General features: G+C 50.1%; 1 protein-coding gene across 1 annotated transcript; it reads left to right on the top strand.

Moving 5' to 3' along the window:
* The first annotated feature begins 44 nt into the window (after positions 1-44).
* On the top strand, positions 45-27,157 carry MICALL1 (MICAL like 1). Its single transcript, XM_065403459.1, has 16 exons — positions 45-205; positions 7,452-7,500; positions 11,560-11,701; positions 12,912-13,015; positions 13,960-14,096; positions 15,468-16,075; positions 16,605-16,668; positions 18,668-19,035; positions 19,349-19,827; positions 21,302-21,436; positions 22,254-22,380; positions 22,835-22,925; positions 23,435-23,508; positions 23,902-24,016; positions 24,425-24,471; positions 25,187-27,157. Exons 1-16 carry the CDS (start codon positions 60-62, stop codon positions 25,300-25,302), a joined length of 2,802 nt encoding a protein of 933 aa, XP_065259531.1. The 5' UTR covers positions 45-59; the 3' UTR covers positions 25,303-27,157.
* The last annotated feature ends 748 nt before the right edge of the window (positions 27,158-27,905 follow it).

Here is a 27,905-nt window from a genome sequence, read left to right as displayed (position 1 = left end):
TGTCCGCTCCCCATGAGGCTCCCCTCGGCGGCGGCGCCCTGACCTCCGGATCCGCCCCGATGTCGGGTCCCCGGGGCGCCCTGCAGGCCTGGTGCCGCCGCCAGTGCGAGGGCTACCCCGGCGTGGAGATCCGCGACCTCAGCAGCTCCTTCCGCGACGGCCTGGCCTTCTGCGCCATCCTGCACCGGCACCGGCCCGACCTGCTGTGAGTACCGGGCCGGGAGCGGCACCAGGCCCAGCAGCGCCGGGCTCGCCTGAGCCCCGGCCGCGGCCGCCCGGGGGCGTCGCTCCGGCCCCTACACGGGGCGGGGAAGACCGCACCCGGGAACCCCGAGGGACGGGGGGGGGGACCCTGGGACGGGGGGTAGGGCCACCGGGAAACGCCCTGGGATAGAGGAAAGGGAGCCCAGGGCCCCCCAGCTCCCTGGGGCAGAGGCACCGGGGAACCATCCTCATACCTAGGCTATAGGGGAGGTGACCCTGACACCCAGATGTGTAGGGATTTAGTGCAGGGAGCTCTGGGACCCCTCCTGCCTCTGAGGTTTACAAAGGGCGTTAACGGAGTGTCTGTTAGTGTCTTTTAGTTCTGGGATTTAAGAAGAGTTGGGGGAGCAAAGGGGCAGCGGGAGGAGTGGGGTGGGATGCTTGGAGACTGACTCCTGGGTGTGCGTATGTGGGAGTAACTTTAAAACATTTCCTGGACTGCAAGTGGAGTTCTTTCACATTGATTGCATCTGAATAGCTGCAGCCCTTGGAATTTAATAATAATAATAGGTTACATGTGTCTAAGGTCTTTAATCCATGGATCTTGAAAACACTTTATCAACCCTATGAATTAAGCTTTGAGTATCTGTTAATTATTATCCACATTCTACAGAGGGAGAAACTGAGGCACAGCGAGGTTATGTGACTTGCCCACATTATCCAGTCAGCTTTGGGAATAGAACTCAGAATTCTTGATTCCCCGCCCCCTGTGCTAATCACAGGACAAATCACTCTCTTATTTGAAAAAATAAATAAAAATAAAAGTGAGGCTTGAGGAAGGAGCCCTAACCCCTATCTCTGGAACTGTCACTATCAAATCCTACAGGATAGTCTGACGAGGACAGTAGGAAGTAAATGGGAAGTGATGTTCCTAATACCATCCTATATACCCTGTTCTCCCCAAAATGGGCCTATACAGTATTACCGCAGCTTGTGCCCGATATGCGCTATTCTGTTGGCTAAGGCATTTTTGCATTTATTTTGAAAATTCCCAGCACTGTCTCAGTCAATAAGATTCTTCCTTTCCAACAACTGTTTATAAATGCAGCATGTATGGACAAAGCACCGGAGAATATGCTGTAGGAAATGATCCTGCATTGGCCAGGAATGAGGGATGGACAAATGTTACTTAACAGGTGTCCTTCCTAGGCTCCTGTGATTCAGTATGTATGCATATTTTTCAGTGGAGGAGGTTTGTGTGCTAATTCAGTTTCTTTCTGGCCTGAGGAGGGCATGCTGCTTCAGTGGGGGACTTTCTGATCTTGGGTTAGGGGAGTGCCAGGTGCAGGCTTAACTAGTATAATGCTGCGCTGAACACCAGAAATGAGTGATGATGACAGTGGAAAATAGCCTCTAGAGCTTCCCACCATGCTAATGGCTTGGAATTTAGTTTCTCGGTCTGCACTCCTTTTGCAGGAGGCTCTTGGGTAGAAGGGAATGGATTAACAGACAGATTAATGAGAGGGACAGAGACAGGTGAGTTTGGGAATGGTGTTGCTGGGGGTGATGCTCTCCTCCTGGAGAAATCATATAGCCAGATAGGCAGCTGAGATGATTCCCACTCCTCCCCCAAGCTGCATGCTGTGGCCAGCTCAGAAATCCACCATCTGTCCGTTCCAGTCTTTGCTGCGACTAGTGATCTGATGCTCTCCCCTAGTCCCTAGTACACACATTTCTTCTCACCCATAGGCTAGTCTCTTAAATCTGACATACAGCAGTGCATGTTCCTTCCACAACCAAGGCATTTTTCTTACCACCCCAGTTGAGGTTGCTTAGCACAATAGACTCCTCTTTTGTTTAGGTGCCCTAAAGATTGCTACCCAATTAACAGAAGACACAGTTTTAATATTAATGTGGCTGAGGAGCTGCAGCACACATCCTATTACAGAACGGGCCCATGTAGTTAGGAGAAGGCGCATGGGCGGCGGGTATAATAGGCCCCTGGCGCTGCTGTGGCCGCCGGACCCCAGTTGCAGGGTTTTGGGGGGAATTTTTTGATTTATTATGCCCCATGCAGGTTCCGGGATGGCTGAGGAGGCAGTACATGCTATCCAGCTCCCCAGGTTCATCAGTACTCCCTGGACTCTGGCCAATGGGGGGGGGGCGCTTGGGTCTCTGGTCGGCCTGGGGCTCCTCTGGCTGAGGGGGGAGGGTGCTCGGGGCTCCTCCAGGTGTAGGGGGGTGTCTTGGGGGTCCGACTGCAGGGGAGGGGCAGGTGGAAGGGGCGGAGCTGGGGCTAGCCTCCAGGTGCTATCTGAACTGGTGGGCTAGAGACCAAGTCTATTGCCTGCCTATTTCAGGAGTCACCTGCACAATGCTCAGCATGGGTCACTAGTGTGGAAGAGGCAAACTAAAACAGGGACGAGTAGCAATTCATACTGTTTTTATTTTTGCATTTATCTCGGCTATTAAGGGGCTGAAAAGCAAACCAACAGGGCCAGCGTGAAAGTGAGATATCCAAAACCCTACAGTAAGCACCCCTAAGTCATCTGAAGGCTTCCTCATTAAGTGGAATTACCATCCCCTTAAGCTTGCTCTTAGTATCAGTGGGCTCAAATCTGTTCCCTGGCAGATATCTTAACTAAGAGCATCTCAGTTAAGTGGAGTGAACTGTATTGTAAAGACAGACCTAGGGCCTTACAAGGACATAGCATGTTAAGGAAGGATTTTTCAAGGGGTGGCTGAAGGGTGTGCCGTCTCATCTGATTTCAGTCGCTTCAGCATGTCCTGATTTGGAAACTCAAGGATATGGAGTAATAAATCTCTCAGACAGCGGAGCAAAAGCATTCCCCCTGTTCTTCTAAATTGTATTTATAAAGCACCTTCAATCCTCTTGGTAATAGTATCTGTCTGGTAATTGTGAATAGCCTTGTACTACAGTTAATGGGCTTCCAATGTTATGGGCCATTCCAGCCGCTTTCGAACAACTGTGCTGCTGCTGCTCATGCCGATTGCAATGGTGTGAACCCAAGAGACCCTGAAGTTCTGGATACACATGCATTTATATGCTATCATGTTCCAGCTCCATCAGGGTGTGAAACGACATAAGCATGCAGCAGCTGTGCTGAGCTGGGTGGCGCTCAGTCATGGAACTCACTTCTGTGTAATAATGCTAACCCAGCGCTCTGCTCCTTAGGGTTTCTCCTGGTTCTAGAGCGTCTCAGTTTGTGCCTCTCCTATTTATCTATTAGTTACGTGTAAAGCATCTAGCCTGTCTATTATCTGGATGCTCTTGCTGCATGGGGTGTCTAGCGCAGAACAGCTGCTGTGCCCCCAAGTGAGATGTACTTGTCTTGATAAGTTCTTGGATGTGAAGGGGAAGCTGTTTGAGAAGAGGGGTGTGATGCCTTTTCATGAAATGATGCAGAGACCATAGCCTGTCTCTTGCCATTGTTGAAAGTAAAGCTAGTTTCCAGTCTTGCTCTCCTAAGTCCACTCAAACTAGTCCAATGAATTTGAAATTCCACAGGTGGGATCTTATTGCTGGGTGTAGATACACTCTCCTGGAAAGCTTCAGGCAAATGGGACAAGACTTTTGGAAGCAACGAGAGTCTAAAAAAAGCAATGAGAGCTGCAAGTGCTCAGCACCTTTAGAATCTGGCCCAAGGTAGCTCAAGTTGGGCACCCAAACACAGGGGTGTTAAAAATATGAGCCTAAGCAATTTGCTGCTGGGGTACTGTGGTCTATGGGGTTAGGCACAGGATTGGGAGTCTGGAGATGTGGGTTCTAATTCTGCTTTTGACCCCCACTGGTTTTGTGACCTTGGGCAAGTGACTCAGATTCTCTGTGCCTGTTTTCCCCATCTGTAAAATGGGCAACAAAGGTCAGTCTCCTGGCTGAGACCTGGACTGAGATTCTGGAGATTTGGGTTCAGTTTGTGGCTTTGTCACAGGCTGAGTGTGTGACCTTGGGCAAGATACTTAATGTCTTTTCCCCCCCATCTGTAAGACTGGAATAATATATCCAGGCCTACTTCACAGGGGGCTGAGAGGATTAATTAGCTAATGCTTGGACAGTGCTTTGAAAATCTAAAGCACAATGTAAGTATTTAGTGGGCTTCCCTTGCAGCTTGGTGAAGCAAGAAGCAGCTATGTACGTGGGAGAATGAACATCTCTTCCCATGTCCTTGCACTGCTGCCTTGCACAGAGCCTGTGGAGGGAGACTTTCGGGGTATAGACACCGAAAGAATAGGACAGTGTCTGGCCTCGGCATTTTCGGTGGAGAGAGAGAAGCAAATGTACACCGAAAACGAGAGGAGAAGGAGGGACACACCATAGCAACATCAGATCTGAAATATTTAGTCTGCGTCGAGTCATCGGTTCAAAGCCCGGCAGGGTCAGCTCAACTATTCCTCTCTGAGAGAGGTAGATTTCTATGCAGTATGCTGTGTGGATTTTTCAGACAGGGTCTTAAAAGCTGAAGTCCTCCCTGCTATGTGTGGCCGTTAAAGAGCCCACAATGTATTTTGGAAAAATATAGGAGTTTGCTCTAGTGTTTGCTGTACAAAATGCCCCCTGTCTCCCAGTATGTTGTGGGCTTGTTGGCTGCTGTCCTAAACCACAGAGGCCACTACTGCTGCTGTATCTATGTAATTGGCAAAGCACTTTGGGATGAAAGATGCTATATCCATGGAAATTCTGACTCCAAGTGTGTTCTGCTTTGTTGGGACTTGCTGAATCAGGGCAATCATTCTACTGGATGTCTTCCAGGAAACTGATTTAATAATGAGGAATGGTAATACAGATGCTTCATCAGGACAGTATTCCCATGAATCAGATATTATGGGACTGCCTTAGGCTGATGCCAAAGTAGTGATATATATTTAGCGAGGTGCCAGATAGTTGTGAAATTCTAAATTCTGGTATTTCAATCCAGGAGTCGCCAAATAAAGCTAAAGGGGTGTATTTTCCTGGAGGTTTACTGACCTGCGGCACCCAAATGCACTGGAAGGCTCCACCCCAATGTGTGTTAGTTACTCCCTCCCTGGGTGCTGTTGTGTGCCCCACGGAGCAGAACTTGGGCTCCTCAGGGCCAGATGGAGCTGTAAAAGAAGGAGTGTGATGGACAGGAAAAGAGGGGGATGGGCTGAAACCTACCCACCATTTGTGTGCTACGTTTCTCACCATGGAGATCTGAGGAAGGAGACCAGGTGGAGCATAGTGTTTGTGGAATTTATTCTCTACAGTCAAAGTTGAGACCCTTCCACCCTGCCTTACTAGCAAAGCCACCTGTATCTTCGCACTCCCAATCACTTGGTAACACTCATCATCATCTTCTTTCCACATGCACACCCTACCCACCCAAGCAGAATGGGCCTGTCTGAAATAAAGTGGTTTTGGGTTGGCAGAAGAGATTAGGGATAGGGGTGAAGATTATTTTATATTTGGTCTGGCTTTGGATGCTCCTCATTGGCCAGTGCTATGGTTGCTACAAACTCCACCAAAACCAGTGCTCAGTTTCCAAGCCAATCATGTACACAAGGAAAGCTAGGAAATTAAAATGACGGTTATTATTTTTGAAAAGGGAGATACAAGGTTAACATACTCCAGTCAGCCTTCACTGTGATCTCATGTCACTTCTCTCGTGTTGCTGAGCTTCTTGTTTCTAAGAAAAACAGAACAAACAGAATTCTCAGGCCAATAAAGCCCTTTAGTTTGAGTTATGATCATAAATATTTACGGGGAAAACACCTGTATGGACCCTTGTCTTTAAAAAAAAAAAACCCACACAGACAGCTGTGAGCCAGTAAATCCAAAGTTAAGGTTATGGATGATAGGAAAAAAATGTCAAATATGGAAACGAAGAGTTAAGATACATCAAATAACCTTAACTCAGCCCTTGTATTCCCACATGCTCCTATTACATGGTACAATGCTCAGCATAGATGTATGTGGGGGTGTGTGTGAACACATCTGTATGTGCCACCTACTTAACCAGGGTCTAGCCTCCAACTCCACTGGTCTTTGGTGAGAACAGCAACACCAATGTTTTGCCTCTGAACAGAGGAAGTATATTCTTGCTGTGTCAGAGGCTGTGACTGGGGTTTATGTCAGTGTTTCACAGATTTCCTGTGCAACCTTGGGAAAGTCACTGAGGGACTTTCTTCCATCCTTCCTCATGCTGGGAGTAGTCGTATTACCCATCTTTACATTAAGCTTTGCTGCGAAGCTAAACTGGGACAGTAAAGATGAGGACATTTTGTTTTTAGTGTAGCCACAACCAGTCAGACTCCTCCTGGGTTAAAGTACTAAATGTTAGTAAGAGTGGCCCATTCTGACCTTTAATTTCTGGGCTTGTGTCCTCAACCTTAAAATGGAGATGATACTTATCTACCTCACAGGTATGCTGTGATGCTGAGTTCATTGTTTAGTATAGAATGCTGAGCTCATCAGCTGGACGGTGCTGTAACAAGCACAAAGTGATGCTGTCATTACACTTCATATGCACACCACAGACATATCCAACTCCTATCCTATATTTTCCTCACACCAGGTACTGGAAATCTTACAACCATTTTAACCCTTTACTCTCCACACTGGTTGAGCCTCCCCTGGCACAGGATATTTTAAACCCTTGTAGATAGGCTACATATACGCTCCACTGGCTATGATTTAAGTTGTCTGCAGCTGCATATGAAATGCCAGAGTATGCTGGGGTTTAAAGTGTTCCCAGATGCCCAGATTCTTGTCTGAATCAGCAAGGCATCCAGTGTTTAACGTTTTATTTAGCTGCAAAACTATTTGATTGATCATCTGCCTCAGACGGGGGCATAGGGTGTTGGGGAGATGAGGGTAGAGTTGGAGTAGTCTGAGGCACTTTTTCTGTATTTCTCCATGTTTGGGGTGTTTTTGATACGTCATCTTAAATCTTCTACTCTATCACAGTGGGGCTTCAATACTGGCTGGAGCCTTTAGGTGCTATTGGAATACAGATGATGATGATAAAGTCTTAATTTCCTGGCTTTCAGCCCTTTGTGTTTTTTCAAATTGCAAAATTCTCTTACCGTCTCTTGCCCTGTTCGCAGTCTTAAATCTACTTTAACAAAGGTTTTGTTTGTCTGGGAGTTTGGCTTTTTGTTGTTGAAATGCCCTTGTAATATTGGTTGTCCCGTGAACCTGTTTGTGGTGTCTTGTGGAGCCGTTCCTCCCTTTTCTCATATCACCCCTCTGTGATTTCTTGTTCCAGAGATTTTGATTCACTCTCCAAGGACAATGTCTACGAGAACAACCACCTGGTGAGTCCCCGTGACGCCTTGCACTGAGGGAAAGAGGGAGTCATGGACGTGGGAAATAACATGATAGAGTACGCAATGTTGGCATAAAGTGCACTCGAGGGCTGGGGGATGTGGTGGCAGTCATCTGTACAAGGCTAGAAAAATCTATTCACTCTGGATAAGGCAGAAGCTTACCTGAGTGAGTGAGGGGACCTGAAGTGTCTTCTTCCACACATTCTAAGCTCCCATTAAAGAAAATATAAGCTTCTAGTTTATGTCGTTGCCAAGATGACTTTCTGAGTGGGAAACCAATGTGGCGGCGTCTTGACAGCTCCATTGCTTCTGCTGTTCTGAACTTTGCCAAACAGCTGAAGATTGAAGCTAACAAGAGTCCGGTTAGTTTCCCAACCTCATGGGCAGCAGTGCAGCTGTCTAGATTCATGTCAACTTCATGATGCTCCTTGGAAAAGCAGTGCCTGCCTCTGCTGCAGATGATAGGAGTTATTGACAGGGGAGGAAGGCCCCAAAACCAGAGGCTGGGAGTAGAGTAGAAGATCAGTGACCTCATCTTCCCTGTCTTCCTTGCAACAGCCAGGAGGCATGGGTTGGCTTAAATTAGTGGAGACCCTCCCCCTTCACAGCAGCCAGGAGGCTCTTGAGGAGAACAAAGAGAGAGAAGGGTCCTGTCTCTCAGCAGCTAAAGGTATGGCTGAGCGGGAGCTTCACATTTATCAGACACTAGCAAGAGGCTGACATAAAAATGGAGCCCCGGAGCATGGTCTAGGGACAGCACCCTCACCCTTCCCAGCAGCTGGTGGCAGGAGAGCTGGGTTTCTCACCAGGATGGACTTTCATGTCTTGACAAGTAAACGACTGGTAGATGTTTTCAAGTTTTGTTTGATGGGATGCACAGCAAAGATGCTAGATACACACAAACCACAACTGGAGCGTCTCCTAGTGAAGTATCACGCTCGAGGAAGGAGTGGTTCCTGGGGATTGGTGGCCCAAAGGGCAGTATGATCCTAGGGAAGGGACATTCCTGAGGCCAGCACAGTTTCCGGTGAAGTGATGGTCCCAGAAGTGGTGTGGTGCCAGGTCGAGCCACTGCTCTGAGAGAAGCCATGATCCCAGGAGTGCCCTCCGTGGAACAGGACTGAATATGGTGTCCTGGGGACGATAGTGCTTCAGTGAAGCAGTGTTCCCTCACCGCCCTTCTGCCCAGCCCCATCACCTCCAGCAAGCCCCGCTGTTTGGTGCTCACTGGGGTGCGAGAAATATGCTTATTTGTTCCCCTTTGATCTGAGAGGTTAGTGGCGGAATGTGTTTGGATCCCTTTGTGGCTACCAAGTGAGTGTAAACAGGAATCCAGTGAGAATGGAATGGTGAGGTTGTCTGAAAATATCTGATGTGAGAGAGAGCTAGAAAGACAAGGAGCCATGGAACGTAGGCATCACTAGGGCTCGTGGAATGCTTGGGTTCAAAAGAAAACAAGTCAGTGGGGCAGCTGGGGATCCCAGGGGTTCCCCAAAATAATCACACACTCCCACCCAAAGGGAACTGAGCTACAACATTTGGAGTTCATTCAGTCTCAGGGCTTCCCTGAGTCACTGTGCTCCCACAATGGGATCCTAGCTCTGCTCTGTCTTCCACAGTCTTCCACATTTAGACCCTTAGCCCTTCGGCTGTCTGGCTCTGCCTGTAGAGTATTTGTGAGCCCCTTTATGTTATCTCGGGGTTTGTTTTGCCAACCCTGGTTGAGACATTTGAGTGGCAAAGTAGCAGGCCTCAGCAATCCTATCTCAGGGCAAAGGTGCAGTTGGTCAGCTACAGACGTCTGGGCTGCCCTGCCAGAGAAGCAACAGCAAGCGCAGACATTTAGCTATAGTGAGAGCAACACCTCCCTCTGCTGGGCAAGCTTTGGTGGCACTGCAGAGCTCAACCATGTCCTGTGCATTGTGCCTCATTATTCCTGGCTGGCAGATGTCCTATTTGACCATGAATTTATCAGTCCACGTAGGTATCCCAATCCTAGTAGTATCTGCGCACCCTACACATTTTAATGGATATATCTCCATAACACTGCTGTGAGTGAGGCAGGGCAGTATTATTGTCCCCATTTCGCAGAGAGGGAACCCAGGCACACAGAGATTACGGGGCTTGCCACAGGTCATACAGGCAGTCTCAGATGGGGCCGGGAATTGAACCCTCAGCCCCCATCCAGTGCCTTAATCACAAGATCATTCTTCTTCTCTGGAGATGAGACCGGGATCTCGGCACGGTTCCTAGTGGGGCAAGTGCCCACCTGGTTAAAGCCACCATCCCTCGTAGTACTACTGAGCCGTGTTATTGGTGGGATGGTCCCTGGAGACTGAACTCCTTGCTTTCTCCCCCCTCAGGTCATAACTCTAAGGAGACTTCCCGGGAAGAGTAGGGAACATGGAAGAACAAATGAACTGGGTGGTATAGCAGGGTGAGAGGAGAGGGGAAGAGTGACGGCTGGAGGGTCACTGAGAACAAGGGCACCTCCATCACTAACCATCCCTGCTTTTTGTTTCCTCTGACGTGCAAGTGTGTCCATGAGCCTCTGTTTTCCACAGGGTGGATTTGATTTAAATCACTAGTCAGGAAGACTCGATTTAATCATGGATTTCTACATAAAAGTGCATTCTTGTTGGTTGGTATAACCTTAATACATATTCTTCATAACTCAGAGATAGATGTAGGTTTCATTTTTAGAAGGTACACACTATACATTTTGAAACAGTGATTTATTTTGAAAACTTTTCAGATTAGTTTTACAGCAATATCAGAAAATGAATGTTTGTTGGTTATTTCATTTACCAAAGGTAATTGAAGGAGATATTTATGAAGTCACTGGGAGGTGAACTATCTCCAATTCAACAGGTTAATCATTAATATTTGGAGGATTTTCTTGCCAGGCTGTATTAGGAGGAGAACATCACCAGACAGACATTTAAATTGTTTTATTTAACTAAAACAACAACGTTAAGTATTCTGGATTTTTTTTCTTCAACAGCAAACATATAATATTTTAACAAAACAAGCGTATGTCCCTCGCTTCTCACATTTATCTCCAGACTTCTTCTCCGTGTCCAGATCTATTCCGCCCCCAACATTCTTCTATTCATTGAACTTTTTGAAACTTTGCACTTTTAGAGATCGGTAAGGGATTGACTCTTGTGTACACAAATTTGCAGAGGGACAATAGAGTTGAGATCTGTTATTTCTCACCTCTACATATTATTTATTTATTTATTTAAAAACATTTTTGCTGTTAACAAGCATGTTATCTCTGGAGACACAAATCCACAGTTTGAGAACTGCAAAACTGCGCATCTCTGATGGTGTCTTCTAGACCAGTGGTTCTTAATCTGGGGTGCATGCACCCCCTGGGGGTGCGAGATGCCCTTTCTGGGGGTACGAGACATGCCAGATTTTTTTAAAAGGTAAATAATTGAAAACACAAATTAAGCACAGGCACATAAGTACAACTACTTTGTTTCATCAAACCTATGTATTTATTAACATTATACATTTTTTTTAACGATTACTGTAATATACAAACAAAAATATATATTTAGGTTTAAAGGGTGCGAGAACATATTTTGAGAACCAAAGGGGTGCAGGCTGCAGTAAAGGTTAAGAACCACTGTTCTAATCTGAGCACTGAGTCCCATTGGGTAGATAGAAAGATTAACCTAAATAATCTATACAGAAGCCTGTGGAACCCCATGAGATTGGGTCCCTAATCCATGAACTATTGGAACTCATTTACAAAACTTTTCTTAAACATTACATGAATATATTGTCTCATACTATAGAGTTAGAATTTATAATCCCTATTCCATGATGAGATATCTTTGAGCTATAATATATCTTAATTAAAACTATCTTTAGATAGGTTTTTTCCTCAAAAAGCATTTTATCAAAAAAATCCGATTTAAATTAAAAAAAATCCAATTTTTTTTATTTAAATTTTTTTTTTTGATTTTTATCCACCCTGGTTTTCCAGTGGGCTTCGGTTTTAACTCCTGTCCTCCCTCTCTGGAACTCTCACAGGCCTTTGAGTTGGCAGAGCGGGAGCTGGGGATCCCCGCCCTGCTGGATCCCAACGACATGGTCTCCATGAGGGTCCCCGATTGCCTCAGCATCATGACCTACGTGTCTCAATATTACAACCATTTCACCAACCCCAACCAAGGTGAGAGCTATGGCCTGTCCTTCCAGCTTCTGCCCTGGCCCCCTCTGTGTTATGTAAGGGAACTCAACCATGCTTTTGCAATCTCTCACTGTGGCAGTGTCATCATCTGTCCTTCTCCACTCGGGTAGTGAGCTCATCACAGCTTCCTGTTTCCAACCCAGTGCTTCTTTTCTCCCTGTGGAATGTACAGCTTCAGGAAGTGACTGGGCTGTATGTGTGTGTGATTTGGCCTCCTTGAATTAGCAGAAAGTATTCTTGAGTTAATCTCCATTCTCATAGCCCAGCAACAGCTGGGAGGGCAAGTAGGTCTCATGGCCAGGAAGTTAGTGGGGAGAGAGCACCCAGATCTTCCCTTGTTTCCATCTTCCTTTGGGGATAGGCGTCGCAGCTGTAGGTGCTGTTGTACTTCAGGGTGCCCTGGATGGTACCTGGCTCTTACTGGTCCCACTTGAACAGTGGACAAAGGGTGTGGGGAACTGGAGTGATGAGAAGCTTAGTGCCAGCTGCCCAACAGAGCATCTTTCCTGTAAGGAGCTGGGCTTCCCACTCATCCTTCCCTGCTCTACTCCCCTGATCTAACCCCCCAGGTGCAGCCCACTACAGCTTATAGTAAACCTCCTCCTGTCTAATACGCACACCAGCCCTTCTCAAGACAGACCCTGTGTCCGATCTGAGGACTCCGTCCAGGTGTTAACAGACTACAGGTGCTCCCCTCCCTCCAGGTGTTAGTGAGTGTCAGCCCTGGCCGTGGTAGGGGTTTTGTCATATCCTGCGGTCTGCACTCAGGAGAGTGAGCCCCAAGGGGCTGTAATAATACTTAGCACTTACCCAGTGCTTTGCATGCTTTAAGCATTATCTAGCTGATCATCACAACACCCTGTGAGGTAGTTAAGTGGTGTTATCTCCATTTTACAGATGGGGAAACTGAGGCACAGAGGAGGTGAGTGATTTGCCCAGGGCCACAGAAGGGAGTCGTTGTCAGAGCTGGGATTAGAATGCAGGGTTTCTTGATTGTCAGTCTTGTGGCTAACCCATTACCCCATGCCTCTCCCTCCTTCCTGGAATAGGTACCGAGGTGTAAAAAGTGGTCAGGTCCCATCCTGGGTCACAAGGCCAGGTGATTTTCCTACACCATGTGCTTTGCATGAATCATCCTCTTCTGTCAGTAGCTGATTCCCCTTTTGCTCTGTCTCTCTCTCTCTCTCTCCAGCCAGAGTCCCTCCGCCCATGAGGCACCCGGCTGCTACCTCGTCACCCCCTCTGCCAGCTCCCAAGAAGCCCATCGCTGCAGCGGATAGCACCACGGCACCACAGGTACCTCATCTATTGTAGCAAAGTTAACCCCATCTTTTAACTTTCTGTGCGCTGTGCTCATCACTGGAGCATCTGAGTGAGCATCTGGCACAATGAGAGGAATCCAAACAGATGGTCTGTTGCATTCTCTGGGACATGAGAGTGTGTGTGTGTGTGTGTGTGTTTTGTAGTGTGCTTTGCTTTGTGGTGGGTTCCACTGGGAGAAGGGTCCAGCTTGAGGAATTCTCTCTCTCTAGAGGTCTTGGGTATTAAATGCTGCTCACCACCTGCTTCATTCGGTGAAGAGGGGGAAGAAAGTGCAGTGTGCAATGCAAGAGGGCTCTCTGAGAAGCCAAAGGTTCCTGGGTAACCCCAAGACCCTCCCCTTTGGGGATGATGGAGTAAGGACACAGTCACTGGGATGGGTGTGGGCAGGGGATTCCCCTTCCCTTCCCAACCCTCTGCCTCAGGATTCAACAGCAGGCAGGGATCTCTCTTCCCTGGGATGGACCAGGGCTGTGACTGCAGCCCCTGGATTCGGTAGGGGTTAGAAACGTCCCTTTCACCTCTTCCCCTCCTGAATCGGGCAACGGTTAGAGGGGGATGAGGATGTCCATTCTGTACTGGGACAGGGCTCAGGGAGCCTTCCTGAGGATTGGGCTGGGGGATTGGGACAGCCCTTTCTCCGGGACTGGCAGCCTGCAACCTGAATGTGGGGAGTGAAATAATTGCTATTTCTTTATATTGTCCTGTTCTTCTGAGTGGGGTTACACCCGAAGCTCAGTGCTGAGCAGATCTCTCTTCTTGTCGCCCGTGGCCCCAGTCAGGATCAGGACCCCATTGTGCTGAGTGCGGTACAGACGCTCAGTAAAAGACAGTCCCTGCCCCAAAGAGCTTCCATTTGAAATACGCTCTGTCTCAATTGCTGCCCCTCCAGTCTGTACTCTCCTTGTGTTCTGCCTCAGGATGATGTTGTCGAAGGCCTGGCGGAGCGGTCCCAGCGCAACACACTCAGCAGCACCTGCGCAGCCTGCCACCAGCACGTCCACCTGGTTCAGCGCTACCTGGCTGACGGCAAACTGTACCACCGCCAGTGCTTCAGGTAAACCATCCCCAGGCCCAGAGCAACCCCCACCCCACCCCCAACACTGCAGGGAAACTGTACCACTGGCAGTGCTTCAGGTAAGCCACCCTCAGGCCCAGAGCAACCCCCTACCTTCATCCCCCAACACAGGCAAACTCCCACCGCCGGTGCTTCAGGTAAACCACCCCCAGGCCCAGAGCAACCCCCGAGGCACACTGTACCACCGCCAGTGCTTCAGGTAAAACATCCCCAGGTCTGGAGCAACCCCCCACCTTCACCCCTCAACACAGGCAAACTGTACCACTGCCAGTGCTTCAGGTAAACCACCACCAGGCCCAGAGCAACCCCTCCCTGCCTGAGTTGACCTGTAGCCACAGCCAAGTGTTACCACCAGATTAATGTTGTCTGTGTGTTTGAGTGTGTCAGAACACTGACACTGAGGTGTTGGAACAGACCATTGGGCCAGTCTAGGAGTCTGTCTGCAACCGTGACTAATGACAGGAGCTTTTAGAGGAAGGCAAAACAAACTCTAATATATGTCCCTGTGCAATACTGTATGATGGTAGAAAGAGGATTTCTACCGGTTGCTGTCTTATACCCTGAAGACTGAGGATTGAGACTTTGGTAACTTTACCCTACATGTTGTATCTCCAAATATGATCTTTAGCAACTTCTCATTCTTTATTGACTGTTTTGAGTGATTCACCTCAGTAATATCCTGCAGCAGTGAGTTCCATGGGTCAATTGAGGTAAAAATAGCCTCTTTTCTCCATGTTCAAACCGGCTGCCTTTTAATTTCATTGCATCCCCCCTCAGCCTTGGGCGTATTTCTCTAGATTTCAGCATAAACAGTGGTAAACCAGATGCCACTACAAGAGCCCTGAGTGCCCTGGCACCTAATTAATCTTACAGCCACCAGCTGCATTGAAACAAACAGGAATCAAACAGCTCAGCTCTTGTGGGAGTGAGTGCTTGAGTGGGCTTCTGTGTGTGGCTCTCATTGTACATAGTAAGGACAGCCCTGCTCAGGCTGGTATAACTTCCTTATTACTGATTTGTATTACAGTAGTGCCGAGAGGACCCTGTTCAAACACGTAGTGAGACAGGCCCTGCCCTGAAGAGCTTATAGTCTAACTAGATATGGAAAAGGGTGAAAGAAAGGCCAGATTATTCTTCCCATTTTATAGACAAGGGACAGAGGCAAAGAGAGATTGAGTGACTTGCCCAGGGAGTCTGTGGCAGAGTTGGGAACTGAATCCCGGTCTCCCGAGTCCCAGTCTAGTGCACTAACCATACGGCCATCCTTCCTCCCTCAGCCTTGTAAATCTCCCCTCCTGTAGAAGGCCCTTTCCCCACCTTCTCAGGACGGTTTGTGTGTCTCGCTGGCAGGTGTAAGGAATGTTCCAGCACACTACTCCCTGGATCCTACAAGCCTGGGCCGGAGTCGGGCACTTTTGTGTGCACCCAGCACCGGGGCAAGCTGGGCCTGAGTGGGAGGACGGAGTGCAGGCCCAGCCCTGATTTGCAGCACCCGGGCAAGAGGACTGAGGCTGGGGCAGCCACTGTGGGTGAGGATGCCTCCCCCTCGGAGGAGGAGGAGGAGGAGGAAGGGAAAGAGGACGGTGTCCAAACATCGTTGGCGATTGCATCAGAGAGCCACCCACCAGGAGAGAAGGAGGCAGGTGCAGCAGAGAAGGGTCGTGCACCCATTGGAGTGGAGACGGCAGCGTCCCCTGTCCGTGCAGAGAATGAAACACCCAGCTCTGAGCCCTGCTCCCAAACTCCACCCAGGCCTCCTCTCCCCAGCAAACCACCAGTGCCCAGCCAGGACAAAGCCAGCCCACTGGACGGACGGCTCAAGGACACTCGTCCCACCCCTGCCCCGAGGAGGGGCGCAGACGCAGCAGCCCCGTCACCACCAAGCTCTCACCCCGTCCCTCGGCCTAGATCCAACGTGCAGAGTGAGGCCTCTGAGCCAGGGCCTGGCCTGGTGAACGGTAAGAAGGTGCAAGGATGGCGTGTGGGGTGGTCCCCATTTCCCCATTGCAGTGCAGCTTACGCTCAGCAAAGCCTCTGTCCCTGATGAGGCTCAAAGACGCCCTTCCCCAGACCCTCTCAAACTGACACCCCCAGATCTCTGATCGAACCTTGGTCTTGATCGCTGAGCCTCAATCTGCCAGAAGGGGCAGAGTAGCGTGGATGGGTCTGGTGCCCTAGTGCTACGCTGTATTTGGGCTGACAGAGTGTCTCGATGGCGCGCAACACTGTCCCCAGCACTACCCCACAGCTTGCAGGAGGCGGGAGTGAGGGCAGCTGCAGGGGGTGAGTTTTGGTTAACAAGGTCACCCAGGCTGGAATCTGGCCTGCGTGCTGGGGCTGACACCCCTACGCCAAGGGGGAAAATGCTGTGGGATCTGCAGAGAGCAGGAGCAGCCAGAAGACAATAGGAAATCCATCGAGCTTTTCATCTGCTTCCTAATGGCCTTTTGCTTTTCTTACCATGTATCTTTCCAATTGCTTGTCTAGGTAGGGTACCTGAACCCGGCCCCCCAGTCCCCAAACCGAGAGGGAGACCCACCTCCTCAGATCGGTAGGTCCTTTGGCTTGCCCCGAAACCATATAGACCAGGAGGCATTGTGCGTGTGGTTAACTCATGAACTCTCCTTCCAGCCTCACCCCTCCCTGGCTGATCAGCTGGCAGTGGAGAGGGAGGGCCTTGTGGCTAAGGCCTGGGGAGACCCCAGTTCTGTTCCAGGCTGGAACTCAATGCGGGGCTAGAGCAGTGCTTCCAGACATTTTACTGAGCCCACCCACCAATTCCATTTGGTCTTTTTTGCAACCCACCCATTGGTGGGAGGGCCCAAATCATAGACCAGTGTCCTTTGCCTTCTTCTCGCTCTGCTGAGGGGGCACCACCTACCCTCAGCAGCTCCATCTGCCCTGGCACCATGACCCTAATCCCAGCCTGTGCGGAGGGGAGGCCTTGGCTGGAGAACGTCCCATCCCTCACTTACTCTTCAGTGGTGGCTCCTGTCCCGTGGGGCTGGACCCAGCTCCAAACCCCAGGCATTGCAATTGGGCTCGGGGTTGCAGTCCACCGTGTCCTCACAGACGGGCAGCTGGGCCAAACCTGAGTGGTGCTGAGACCCCATGCGGGTTGCCACGCCTGGAGCGGGGAGCTGGCCCCAGCCCTGTAGGACAGAAGCTGCTGCTGCGGGATGAATGCAAGGTGGCTTTGCCCTCCAGACTCCCTCTTGGGGCCTCCCCTCTGCAGCGGGCCCACAACCCACGTTGAAACTTCCTGCAATCCACTGTTTGGAAACCACTGGCTTAGAGCAAGTCCCTTCTCTCCTTGTGCCAGCCTTTCCCCATTTGTACCTGAGGGGGGATAATGCAGTGTCTGCCATTCAGGAAGACTTGTAAAGCGCTTGGAGATCTTCATGTGAAAAGGGCTATGGAAAGGCAAAGAACACATTTAGTACTCATATCTCAATGTCTATACTTTGACCCGTTAACCTTTTATCCCCAATCGGGGATATTGCAGATTATGTATTCCTTACACCATCCGATCTTAAACCGAACTTCGCACCCCTTGATAGTCTGTATGTTATTCCCTGATAACCAGAAACTTCTACGCTTAAACTCTGCACCGTTCACTTTTTTAAACATCATCTTAATAAAATTTTTAAAATTGGATTGATGTATTCAGGATTCCAAGCCACCCTGAATTGGCAAAACCGAACAGCTGGGGAAGAGGAAATGCTTGGCTGCCTGGGGGAATGTTCCACATTCCTGGGCAGGGTTTCTGTTGTGTGTGTCTGGCTGTAATGGTGATACTTTGCACCTATACAATGCTTTTCGTCCAAAGATCTCCAAGCACTTTGCAAAGGCTGGTCTGTATCATTGTCCCCATTTCAGAGAGAGAAAAACTGAGGCATGTAACGAGTAAAAGCACCTCACCTGCCTCAGTGAGCAATGGGGCAATTGGGCACCTGAGATATTTTCTTGCATTGATTATTGGGTGAAAACTGATCCAGTGAACTGCCCCCACTGCATCTCCCTCCCCAATTCATTGTGTAAAGAGAAGTGACTTGTGCTGGGGGAGGGGCAATTCTCCAGCTCAGCCAGGGTGCTCGAAGATCCCAATAAACAGCCCAGCTGGCTGGAGCCATTTGCTTAGGATCTCCTCAGCCCCCCAGCCATTAGCAGCATGTCCGCTAAGCGTGGGAGATAGTTTAATCTTTCCTGCTGTGGTGCGACATGGGGGATGGGAGAGAGGCCACGTTTCCTGGGAATGGCCAATTAATATAGTTTGCCAGACAGTGAAATCAGGGCACAGATCTCTGGTTCCCAGCCTTGTTAGTGAGGCTGGAAGGTTTGTGCTCCCCCAGCCTGTGAACCCGCATGCCCAGTCATACCCTCAACCTGTCCCTGGGGGTGAATGCTCTGCAGAGAGAAGGCAGGGGCAGCCCTAGCCTGACATTTTCCCCCTTATGGGCAATGTTCTACCTGGTTTGTCATGAATTCTCTCTTCTATGCGTCCTCCTCATCCCCTCTCCCTCCCTGACCCCGCTCTTCTCTTCAACTAGAGCGGGAGCTGCTGTGAGACCAAAGGACCCTCCGTGGATTGCGTTGGTTCAGCCAGAGCCCAAGAGGAAGCCGGCTCCTCCGCCGCCAGGCAGTAGCCAGGAGACTCCCACGAGGGCTTCAGAGGAAGAGGAGGAGCAGGGGAAAGGAAGGGAAAGGGAGAGCAGATCCGCCAGCAGGGAGCCCAAAGCCTACAACCCCTTTGAAGAGGAGGAGGAGGAGGAAGGTGCAACACCAAAGAGCATGCCAAAGCAGGACCAGAGTGAGAGCACGACAAAACCCACTCATCCCTGGTACCGCATCACCCCTACTAGCAGCCCCAAGACCAAGAAACGTCCGGCTCCGCGAGCACCCAGCGCCTCCCCCCTAGGTGAGTCCCTCCCACACCCTTCTGTGCCCAGCCATCCTACCCAGAACTCCCGCCTCTGTCTCCCTTGGACACCAGGGATAGGCAGCCCCGACGCTTTCACCTCTCCAGCAGGCAGAGCAAGTCCTAATGTCTACGCCAGCTGGGCTGGGCTCTGTGCTACCAAATCCTGCTTCCCACCCAGCCTCACAGGGTGGGTGTCCGAGAGATCTCGCTCCTGAAGGTGCCTCCGGCAGTCTCCATCTGTGGCTGGTATGTGTGTGGGGGGGTATTTGTTACTTCCCGTTCCCCTCTGACCTCTCTCTTTCCTTTGTAGTTCACCACCCCATCTCCAGGCTTTCGCACTCAGAGCCATCCTCCTCCACCCCATCACCTGCCCTCAGCCTTGAGAGCATCAACTCCGAGTGTTCAGCCAAGGCCGCTGGTGACCCAGATGAGGCGTCAGTGCCCAAGAGCTCCTCCGAACCCACAGTCCATGCGCCGGCTGCTTCCAAGATCTCCTGTGCAGACACTCCGCTCACCAGTGTCTCCTCCAGTGAGAGCCCTGCAGCCCCAGCCAGCCTGTCCGCCAACTCTTCCTTCTCTTCCTCCAGTGAGCTGGCCAGCTCCAGTGGGGAGGCGCAGGGGGGAGCTCAGCAGACCAGCAAGAGCTTTTCTGCCAGCAATTTAAAGACCAGCCCCAGCCAACTGCCCCCCAAGCCTCCTGCCAGTGCTAGTCCCACACCCATCCTGTTGGCCTCAGACACGGGTGAAGGAGGCCCCAAGAATTCCCCATCGCCCAAGCCGCAGCTGAAGGTAGGCTGGTGCATTTCTCCTAACCCCTCCCTTTCTCCCACCCTCCCCGACCCTCATCACGACAATCATCTTGTCCTCCAAAGAGGCCCGGAGGAGATGCCCTTCAGTGCCCTTTGGGAGGGGAAACCCACCCCTACCAATAGGCCTCTGGCCTTGAGCTGTTCGCTGTTTTTCCACCTCTCTACCTGGAGACATCTCCACACCGGAGCTGAGGGTCAGGCTACCAGTCTCCAACACTCTGCTATCATATGGTGATGTCTTCACCCCAAAGCAGCTCCGGTGCCACCAAGTGGTGAGACTCTGTACTGTGGCTTTCAGTAGTAACATGCTGCTCTCGACCCATTTGTGCAACATTGTTGGCAGGGCCGGCTCCAGCTTTTTTATAAAGCCGATCGGCAGCACTTTGGCGGCAGCTCAATCGCACCGCTTCATTCTTCTGCAGCAATTCGGCGGCGGTTCCTTCGCTCCCTCTCTTCCTCTTCGGCGGCACTTCAGCGGCAGCTCAAAGAGGAAGAGAGGGACTGAGGGACCCGCCGCCGAATTGCCGCCGAAGACCCGGATGTGCCGCCCCTTTCCATTGGCCGCCCCAAGCACCTGCTTCCTTCGCTGGTGCCTGGAGCCGGCCCTGTTTGTTGGCACAAAATGTACCACCAAGAGCCGGTCAGGCAGAGCCAGAGCTAAGATTCTCTCCGTCTGGTGGGATAAGCGCTAGTTAAATGGTAATCGTGCTCTTATTCACCCTGCCTCAGAGTACAAATCAAAACAAATGAAAACACTGCTCAAAGCAAAATAGCTTTCCATGCTGTTTATGATTAAGCTGTGGAACTCACTGCCACATGACATTACTGAGGCAAATAACTTAGTGTGATCAAAAAAAGGATTAAATATTGATACAGATAAGAATAGTATCTGCAGTGACACTGGCTAGGATAAACTAACCAGGGCTATAAATCCTTATGCCTCAGGGGACATGCTAATCACTGGCTAAAGTCAGGAAGATGCACCTCCCATAGTGCAGTGAGGTGCATTCTAGGGGTTGATACTTCCCTTGGAAACATTCAAGGCTGTCTGCTGTCATAGACAGGATACCAGAGTATCCAAAGGGCTGTCTACACTCATGAATTTTGTAGCTACAGTTCCCCACCAATGCAACTCCAGCAGTGGAAGCAATAGTAGAAACTATGGTGTAGACAGGACTTGGGTTCTTTTAGCACTCTGGTACCAAACCATGCTCTGGAGCTGCACTGGTGGGGAATTACACCTGCAAAGTTTGCTCCTGTAGACAAGGGCTGATGGACCAGCTGTCTACTCCACCATGGCAGAAGCAGGAATAGTGGCTTAGGTGGACCGTTACTCTGCTCCAATATGGCAGTTCCTGTGAGAGGGTGTTTGCTCAATGTTCACACCCTGCCTGGGATCTGCTTTCTTGCTCTCTCCTGAGCACCGAATCATCTCCTTGTTTTTTTTCCCCCAGTCTTCATGCAAAGAGAATCCTTTCAACCGGAAGTCATCACCTGTCACCTCCCCGTCGGCCCAGAAACCCCCCAAAGGATCCAAGCCAGCGCGCCCTCCTGCACCAGGACATGGCTTCCCACTGATCAAACGCAAGGTAAAGGGGACAGAGGAGCACGGGGCAAATGTCACCTCCGCACTGTCGGCTGGGACTGCAGCTCTGCTTGCTGAACCCCCAATTCCTTTCCTAGCTTCCAGCGGTGGGAGGCATGTGTGGCTGGCTGTTGAGGGATCTGGAGGATGGGTGGAGAGCCTTCTTGTGCGCGCGCACACTCCCTAGAAGGTTCCTCAGAGAGGTGTACATTGACTTGCGTCACTAGTGGCTCCCTTTGGGAGCTGCAGGTTGGCCAAACTGCCTAGAACCAGCCACCCGGGGCCTTACTTTGGCTCCCACTCTCTTCTCCCCACCACTTGGGGAATAAAATGGTCTCTCCAGTCTCTGCCCCTAGGCGTGTCCTGATTCACCGTATGGCACAGCAGTTGCCAGACCTCAGGAGGGAGTTGTCTGAGTAAGAGGGGTGTGCTGAACGAGGGGGGCAAAAGGTATCCACACCGCTCCCCCAAGATAACTGGGGGCCAGTTTGAGCTGTCGATGGAGGGAGATTTTAATGCATGTGCTGCAAGTGCATCTTCCTCCAGCAGTGCCATTAGTCTGCGTGCGATGGAGCAGGGTGGTTTCCCCCAGGAGATGTTTGATTTCTTCTGATGCTGTGTTAGTCCTGTGGGAGGGAGTTGGTCACTCCCATTGCTCTCCCTCCTCCACAGAAGAGTGCTAGTCTCCCCTGCTCTTTCCACTGCCCGCCAGGGAGTGCATTGGGGTCCCCAGGCAGGATGCTGGAGCAGATGGGTCAAGGGCTGCCCAGGGAAAGCGGCTGCCCATAGCAATGGGTGTTCCTGCTTGTGTGGTTTGGTAGGTCCAGGCGGATCAGTACGTCCCAGTGGAGGATATTTACGGAGAGATGGACACCATTGAGCAGCGGCTGGACGAGCTGGAGCACCGAGGGGTGGAACTGGAGGAGAAACTCCGCAGTGTCGAGAATGGTAATGTGGATTGTACCAACCGTGGGGGTTGGGTGGGGACAGGGGGAGGGGAAGAGAAGATGTGTCGTAGAGGATAGGGAATTTTAAGATGTAAGGGCTGTACCACCCCTGTAATGGGGGGAAATGAGGAAGGAGAAGTTGTGATAATATGCTCTCTGTTTAAGGTTAGGGTGATGAAGGATCAAGGGAGTTGAGTGGGGGAAGGGTGGGGCCATGCTAACTGGCTTGGGCTATGAGGAAAATGGATCAGAACCATCACTTCTCCATGGGAGGCTGAGAACTGTTTAATTCACTCTACTTCCCATGTGTTCAGGAGCTGGATGAGGTCAGGTTGATTATAAGTGAATCTCTCCCTCCCCAGCGTGGCAGAGCCTGCCTTGGCCTGCTGCGTTCTGTGGGCAGAAAGCCCTGAGGAATGTCTCTGAGTTCTCTCTCTGCCTGGTTTGACTGGTAGATAGCCCCGAGGACAGCCTGCTGGTGGACTGGTTCAAGCTCATCCACGAGAAGCACATGCTGGTGCGCCGTGAGTCTGAGCTCATCTACATGTGAGTAGGGGGAACGCACTGATGCTGCCTCCAAAACTGGGGAGGACAGAAGAGCCTCCCTATCCCCACCTGAGACGCTTTACCAGAAGGCCCTGGTAGGCTTCCTAGTCAAGGGGTGGGGCTAGAGATCTATGAAGACATTGACTCTGTGTCCAAGTGTACTTGGAACTACTCAGAGACTGGAGCTACAAGAGCTGTGGGCTTCCCCATAGCCAGCGCTCCTGCAGTGTTCCCCATGGCACTTCCTTCTGTAAGAGGCTGTGAGCACCCTGTAGCCACCACTCCTACATCAGTCTTTACTGGATGAGGCTGGGGCTAGCATCGCTGGGAGTACAGCCAAGGCTCCTGCCCTTTCACTACAAGCCTCCTGGTGGGTAAGGCTAAGGTCACAGTTGTTACTTTCAAATCTGACCCCATGGAGATGGCTTCCCAGAGAGGACATCTGCTTTCCGGAGGGATCTCTCTGAGCCTTGCAATGGGTTTTTGATGGTGTTTCTCTTTCTTTGCAGTTTTAAGCAGCAGAACTTGGAGCAGCGTCAGGCTGATGTAGAGTACGAACTGCGGTGCCTTCTCAATAAGCCGGGTAAATCTCTTAGTACTGGTGAAATACCACCCTGAGCAGGTTCTCTGTCCCCGCAATGCCCATTATACCTTCAGTCATGGCTAGTCCCTGGGTAAAAGGGACCAAATGGGACTTGCCTTTAATACTCCTCCTTAACTGGCTGCAGGGTGGCTGTTGAGTAACATGAGACAGTCCCTCCCCAGCATCAATTTCTGAGCATGCTGTCTAGACTGTATTCCCAGTCCCTGCATTGAGAGGCCATAATTCTAACCTAGTGTAGAGGTCCAAAGAGTCATCTGCTAGGCTCAAGACAGGAATCAAACCCAGGTCTCTCGTATGGCACTTTGGAGCCCTGAACTCCTTGCTCAAGGGAAACTTAGTCATTTAACTCCCTGTCTTTTCTGGGGTGGATAGCTAAGGACTGGACGGATGACGACCGAGAGAGGGAGACGGTGCTGATGCAGGAGCTGGTCACCATTATTGAACAACGTAATGCCATTGTCAACTGCCTGGATGAGGACCGGCAAAGGTAACACGGCGGAAAGGGGGAGATCTGTCCGAAACCCAGCTGCCTTTACAACCCTGTCTGAGTGACACAGTGGAAAAGGTGGTGCAGCCCACCTGTATGGGGTGAACTTGTACTGTGAAGTGCAACACCACAATGCCACTGTTACTGACTGACCTTCCCGAGGGTCCCCCAATCCTTGTTCCTGTGAATCAATGCTAATGACTTGTGGGGATGGTGTGTGTCTGTATCTCTGGATGATGTCTGTCCTGGTTTGTGTATATGGGGAATATGTCATAACTGTAGCAAGGGATTATGGGATACCAATGACCATACCAGTCATGAGCAGTGGGGAGCTCTTCTCTTCCAACAATGTTGTGGCTGTTGTCCTCAGAGTGGAATCTCTCAACAGTTTCCCACTGTTTCTTTCAGAGAGGAAGAGGAGGATAAATTGTTGGAAGCCATGATTAAAAAGAAAGGTAAGAAAGTGAATGGGAGCCACATTCCAATACTGGAGGACTTCAGAGTCCTGGCTGCTCTCTCACGCTCCTGAGGAGAGGGCAGAAGAATAAAGGGCATTAGTATAAATGCACATGAACATGTGTATGTGTTTAGGGATTTATTCTATTATATGTAGGTTCTTATATCACACCCACCACCTCTGAGCATCTTCCACAAATGCATTATGCAATCTGACTAACCCCCGTCACCTTTTCTCCTCTCCTCCTGTTCCCAGAGGGAGAAGTGTGTTAGAATGTATAGGTAATATACACACACGTTGCTATGTGTTTATGTTAGAGAAGGCAAAGTCAAAGAAATGTGCTTTGCACTTGGAGCAGAAGGTGGTGAGGTTTGTGTTGGTCCTTAATTCCTGTGGGAGTTCATTCCACAGCCTGGGAACAGCTCCTGAGAAAGCTCCGTCTCCTGTGTCTAATCTCAGTGACCTGCAGTGAAAGTGTAAGTGTGTGTGTGTGTCTCCCTCTCTAATCTCAGTGACCTGCACTGAATGTGTGTGTGTTTTCATTCAGGCACTGGTGGCTCACACAGATGTATGCATCAAGTAGTTTAGCCCTAGTCTGCATACATCACACAGGTGGAGGCATGTGTCTATTGAGGGTATAGGCACCAGTATGCATGCATCCCTCCTGGGCTCTGTCCTTTAGAAAATAACCTCTCCTTGCAACTCTTCTGCAGAATTTCACAAGGAGTCTGAGGGCAAGAAGAAAGGAAAGTTCAAGCCCATGAAGGTGCTGAAGCTGCTTGGCAATAAACATGAATCAAAGAGCAAGTCACCCAAGGAGAAAAGCTAGAGCAGGAGAAAGCCAGAAGCAAGGATGGATGCACTGCTGTCTGACTGCATCAGCCCTCCCTGTGGCTGGCTGGATTCCTGCCACTGGGGCTTCTGCCTCCCACTCCCCTCCAGAAGCTGTCTCTCCCCTCTCGTCAACCCCCACATGCCAACGCTGATTTCTCCCAGGGAAACTTAGCTTTCAGCCACAGACATGGAGTTGCCCAAAAAAGAGGAGACATGGCGAGTCTGATCAACAATACTCCCCCTTCCTAAGGCTGTGGGGAGCCTGATTAGAGGAGAAAAGATACTATCCACAAGCTTTGGGGAGTTGGGAGGAGGTGAAATAGCTTTAGGAGATATTACCCAGTTGTGTGTTTATTATTATTATTAACTGTCTGAGCGGTAAGTAAAGGATTTTGGTATTTGTGGGAAACTTGCACTAATTGCCCCGTCCCTCACTCTAACTGTGATAGTCACATGTGCCTCATACCCTCTGCCTTGGGGGACTGTACACAGTTGTCCCTCCCCAACCTCCAATTCGTTCCCTGGCAGTCTGAATTCCCACTCTTAACTTTGGTAAAAGACTCCGGGGCTTATAAACAGGATTATTTTATTGGCACTAAATTCACATTGAAAAACTAAACAAAAAGGAAAGAAACCCTAAAAACTTTCCATGCCTCAAGTTCCTAAAAAAAAAAAAGTAACCACTGTCCTGTTTGTGGAGAGATTCCCCTCCCCCTGATGACACGCACCCCACGAGCTTCAGGGCTGGGCAGGATCAATGACAGGGCCAGGCAGAACGGCTAAGGAAAAGGGATTATGGGGAGTCCAATTGGACATGTCCAAGATACCCCACCCAGGACATTTAACCCTCGCTGCAGCTGCTAAATAGACCCACTCTTATGCTTTTTTTTTGAGGGGGGGGGGACAGGGAGGGAGGAACAGAACAGGGAGGAAAAGAATGCAAGACTTTATTCAGTGCCAGCAAGGTTGTCCTGTTGCCTTGCTCGCTAGTGCTGCCCTCTGCCAGCTTGGGGAGTGGGGAGGGAATCTCAGCTGGCCCGTCTCCAGCTTTGTCTGTATTTATATTTTTAAAAGTGCAAAAGGGGGGATTTGGGTTTTCTTTTTTTTTTTAATAGCTTCGTTACTAGATGGATTCAACCCCACCCAGCTTTTTAAACCCTTGTTTTATTTGTTGTGTGTGTGCGTTGGGGGATGGGGAGAGCAGTCTTCCCTCCTTCCTTCCTTTTTTCTGCCTTCTCCAAGGTGAGGAGCTATTTATTGAGCCGTTTGATTGGTCTGAGTTAGACACTGAGTTTTGTGGGTGTTGGTTGGTCAGCTGTTGTCTTGCCTTGTTAGCAGAGTAACTACCAGCCCAGAGCAAACTGCTGCATTCCCTTATAAAAATACTACAGGTTTGATCCAAACCACTCTTGCTTCCAGCAGTGTCTTGGACACTTGCTGGAGTATATTTTTATACAGGGATCCCTGTTTACAAAACCATTGAGGGAGCTGAGTTTATCATCTTGGTCCCAAGGGCCACCAGTACTGGTTGGGGCAGCATACTCAGCCCCTAGGAATGGAGGTCCCCATCATACTCTTGCAACCCCCAACTGGCTGCTCCAGGAGCAGTGGCCACCTTTTTATGATCATCTCTTGGCCGGGGAGATCCCAAAGCACAACTTACCCTCTCCAAAGCAAAGCAGTCAATTTGGCCTTGTAGCGTGCAGCTGAGCCACTGTCAAAGGCCATTAGAATTGCTGCAGTCTGACACCCCCAGTCCTACTCCCGTCAGTATTTTGATTTGTAAACTGTTACACTGTACTAACTCTGGGATTGCCAGGCATTGCAGAAAAATAAAACCAGTGGAGTTAAAAAACTACTGCCACCCTGTGTTGCTTATCCTTACCTGTGCTTGGCTCACCTTAGGTACCTGGCTAGCTCAGTTGGTAGTACATGCACCTCTTAATCTCAAGGTTATGGGTTTGAGCCCAATGTTGGGTACTTGCCTGACTTGTGGAGGTTTGGTGGAGTACTGCTGACAAATAGTTCAACCTCTGAACCTAAGAAAAGGATGAGATTGGGGATTCCAGCAGCCTCTTGGTTCAATACAAAGGTAACTGGATGAAATTCTTTAGCTTGTGTTATGGAGGTCAGACTAGTAATGATCCCTTCTGGCTTTAAAATCTATGAATATCTTGGCCCCTCTGCCTTTGGCCATGTCAGTCCTTGTCAAGATGCTCCCAGGGAACAGAAAACAAATGATCAGGGAACAGACTCTCCTGCGCTGTGAACCCCAAAGTGAATTCCTCCCCTGGCCCAACCCACTGTAGCCATGTTTCTAAGCCTGCATGTTTTAGTGCATGAGCAAGAGACAAGTTCCTAAACACCCCCACACAAATTCTCACCAAGATGCAATCACATTAAAATCAAGGCTAATATTTATGTAAGGCAGTGTGGTTGCTCCTCCCTCACCTGCTCTGCAGCAGCAGCTGACAGTTTCCAGGGCAGTGCTGACATGAGTGATGATATGGATTTAGTGATAAGGAAGTAAACACATTAATGTTCAGCTTCCACCAGAAATAACCAGAATCCCCCGAGTTTGGGCCATATGGAAAAGGG

Source organism: Emys orbicularis, chromosome 1, assembly GCF_028017835.1.
Source record: "Emys orbicularis isolate rEmyOrb1 chromosome 1, rEmyOrb1.hap1, whole genome shotgun sequence".
NCBI lineage: Eukaryota > Metazoa > Chordata > Testudines > Emydidae > Emys > Emys orbicularis.
The sequence above is the reverse complement of the archived record's forward strand: the minus strand, read 5'-3'. Positions and strand labels throughout refer to the sequence as shown.

What these genes read in the sequence shown, in the direction of transcription:
- MICALL1 (XM_065403459.1), top strand. Translation starts at nt 60, where the DNA reads ATGTCGGGTCCCCGGGGCGCCCTGCAGGCCTGGTGCCGCCGCCAGTGC. An exon ending in CGGCACCGGCCCGACCTGCT is followed by an intron (nt 206 to 7,451) that starts GTGAGTACCGGG and finishes TTCTTGTTCCAG; the next exon opens with AGATTTTGATTCACTCTCCA. An exon ending in AGGGCCTGGCCTGGTGAACG is followed by an intron (nt 16,076 to 16,604) that starts GTAAGAAGGTGC and finishes TTGCTTGTCTAG; the next exon opens with GTAGGGTACCTGAACCCGGC.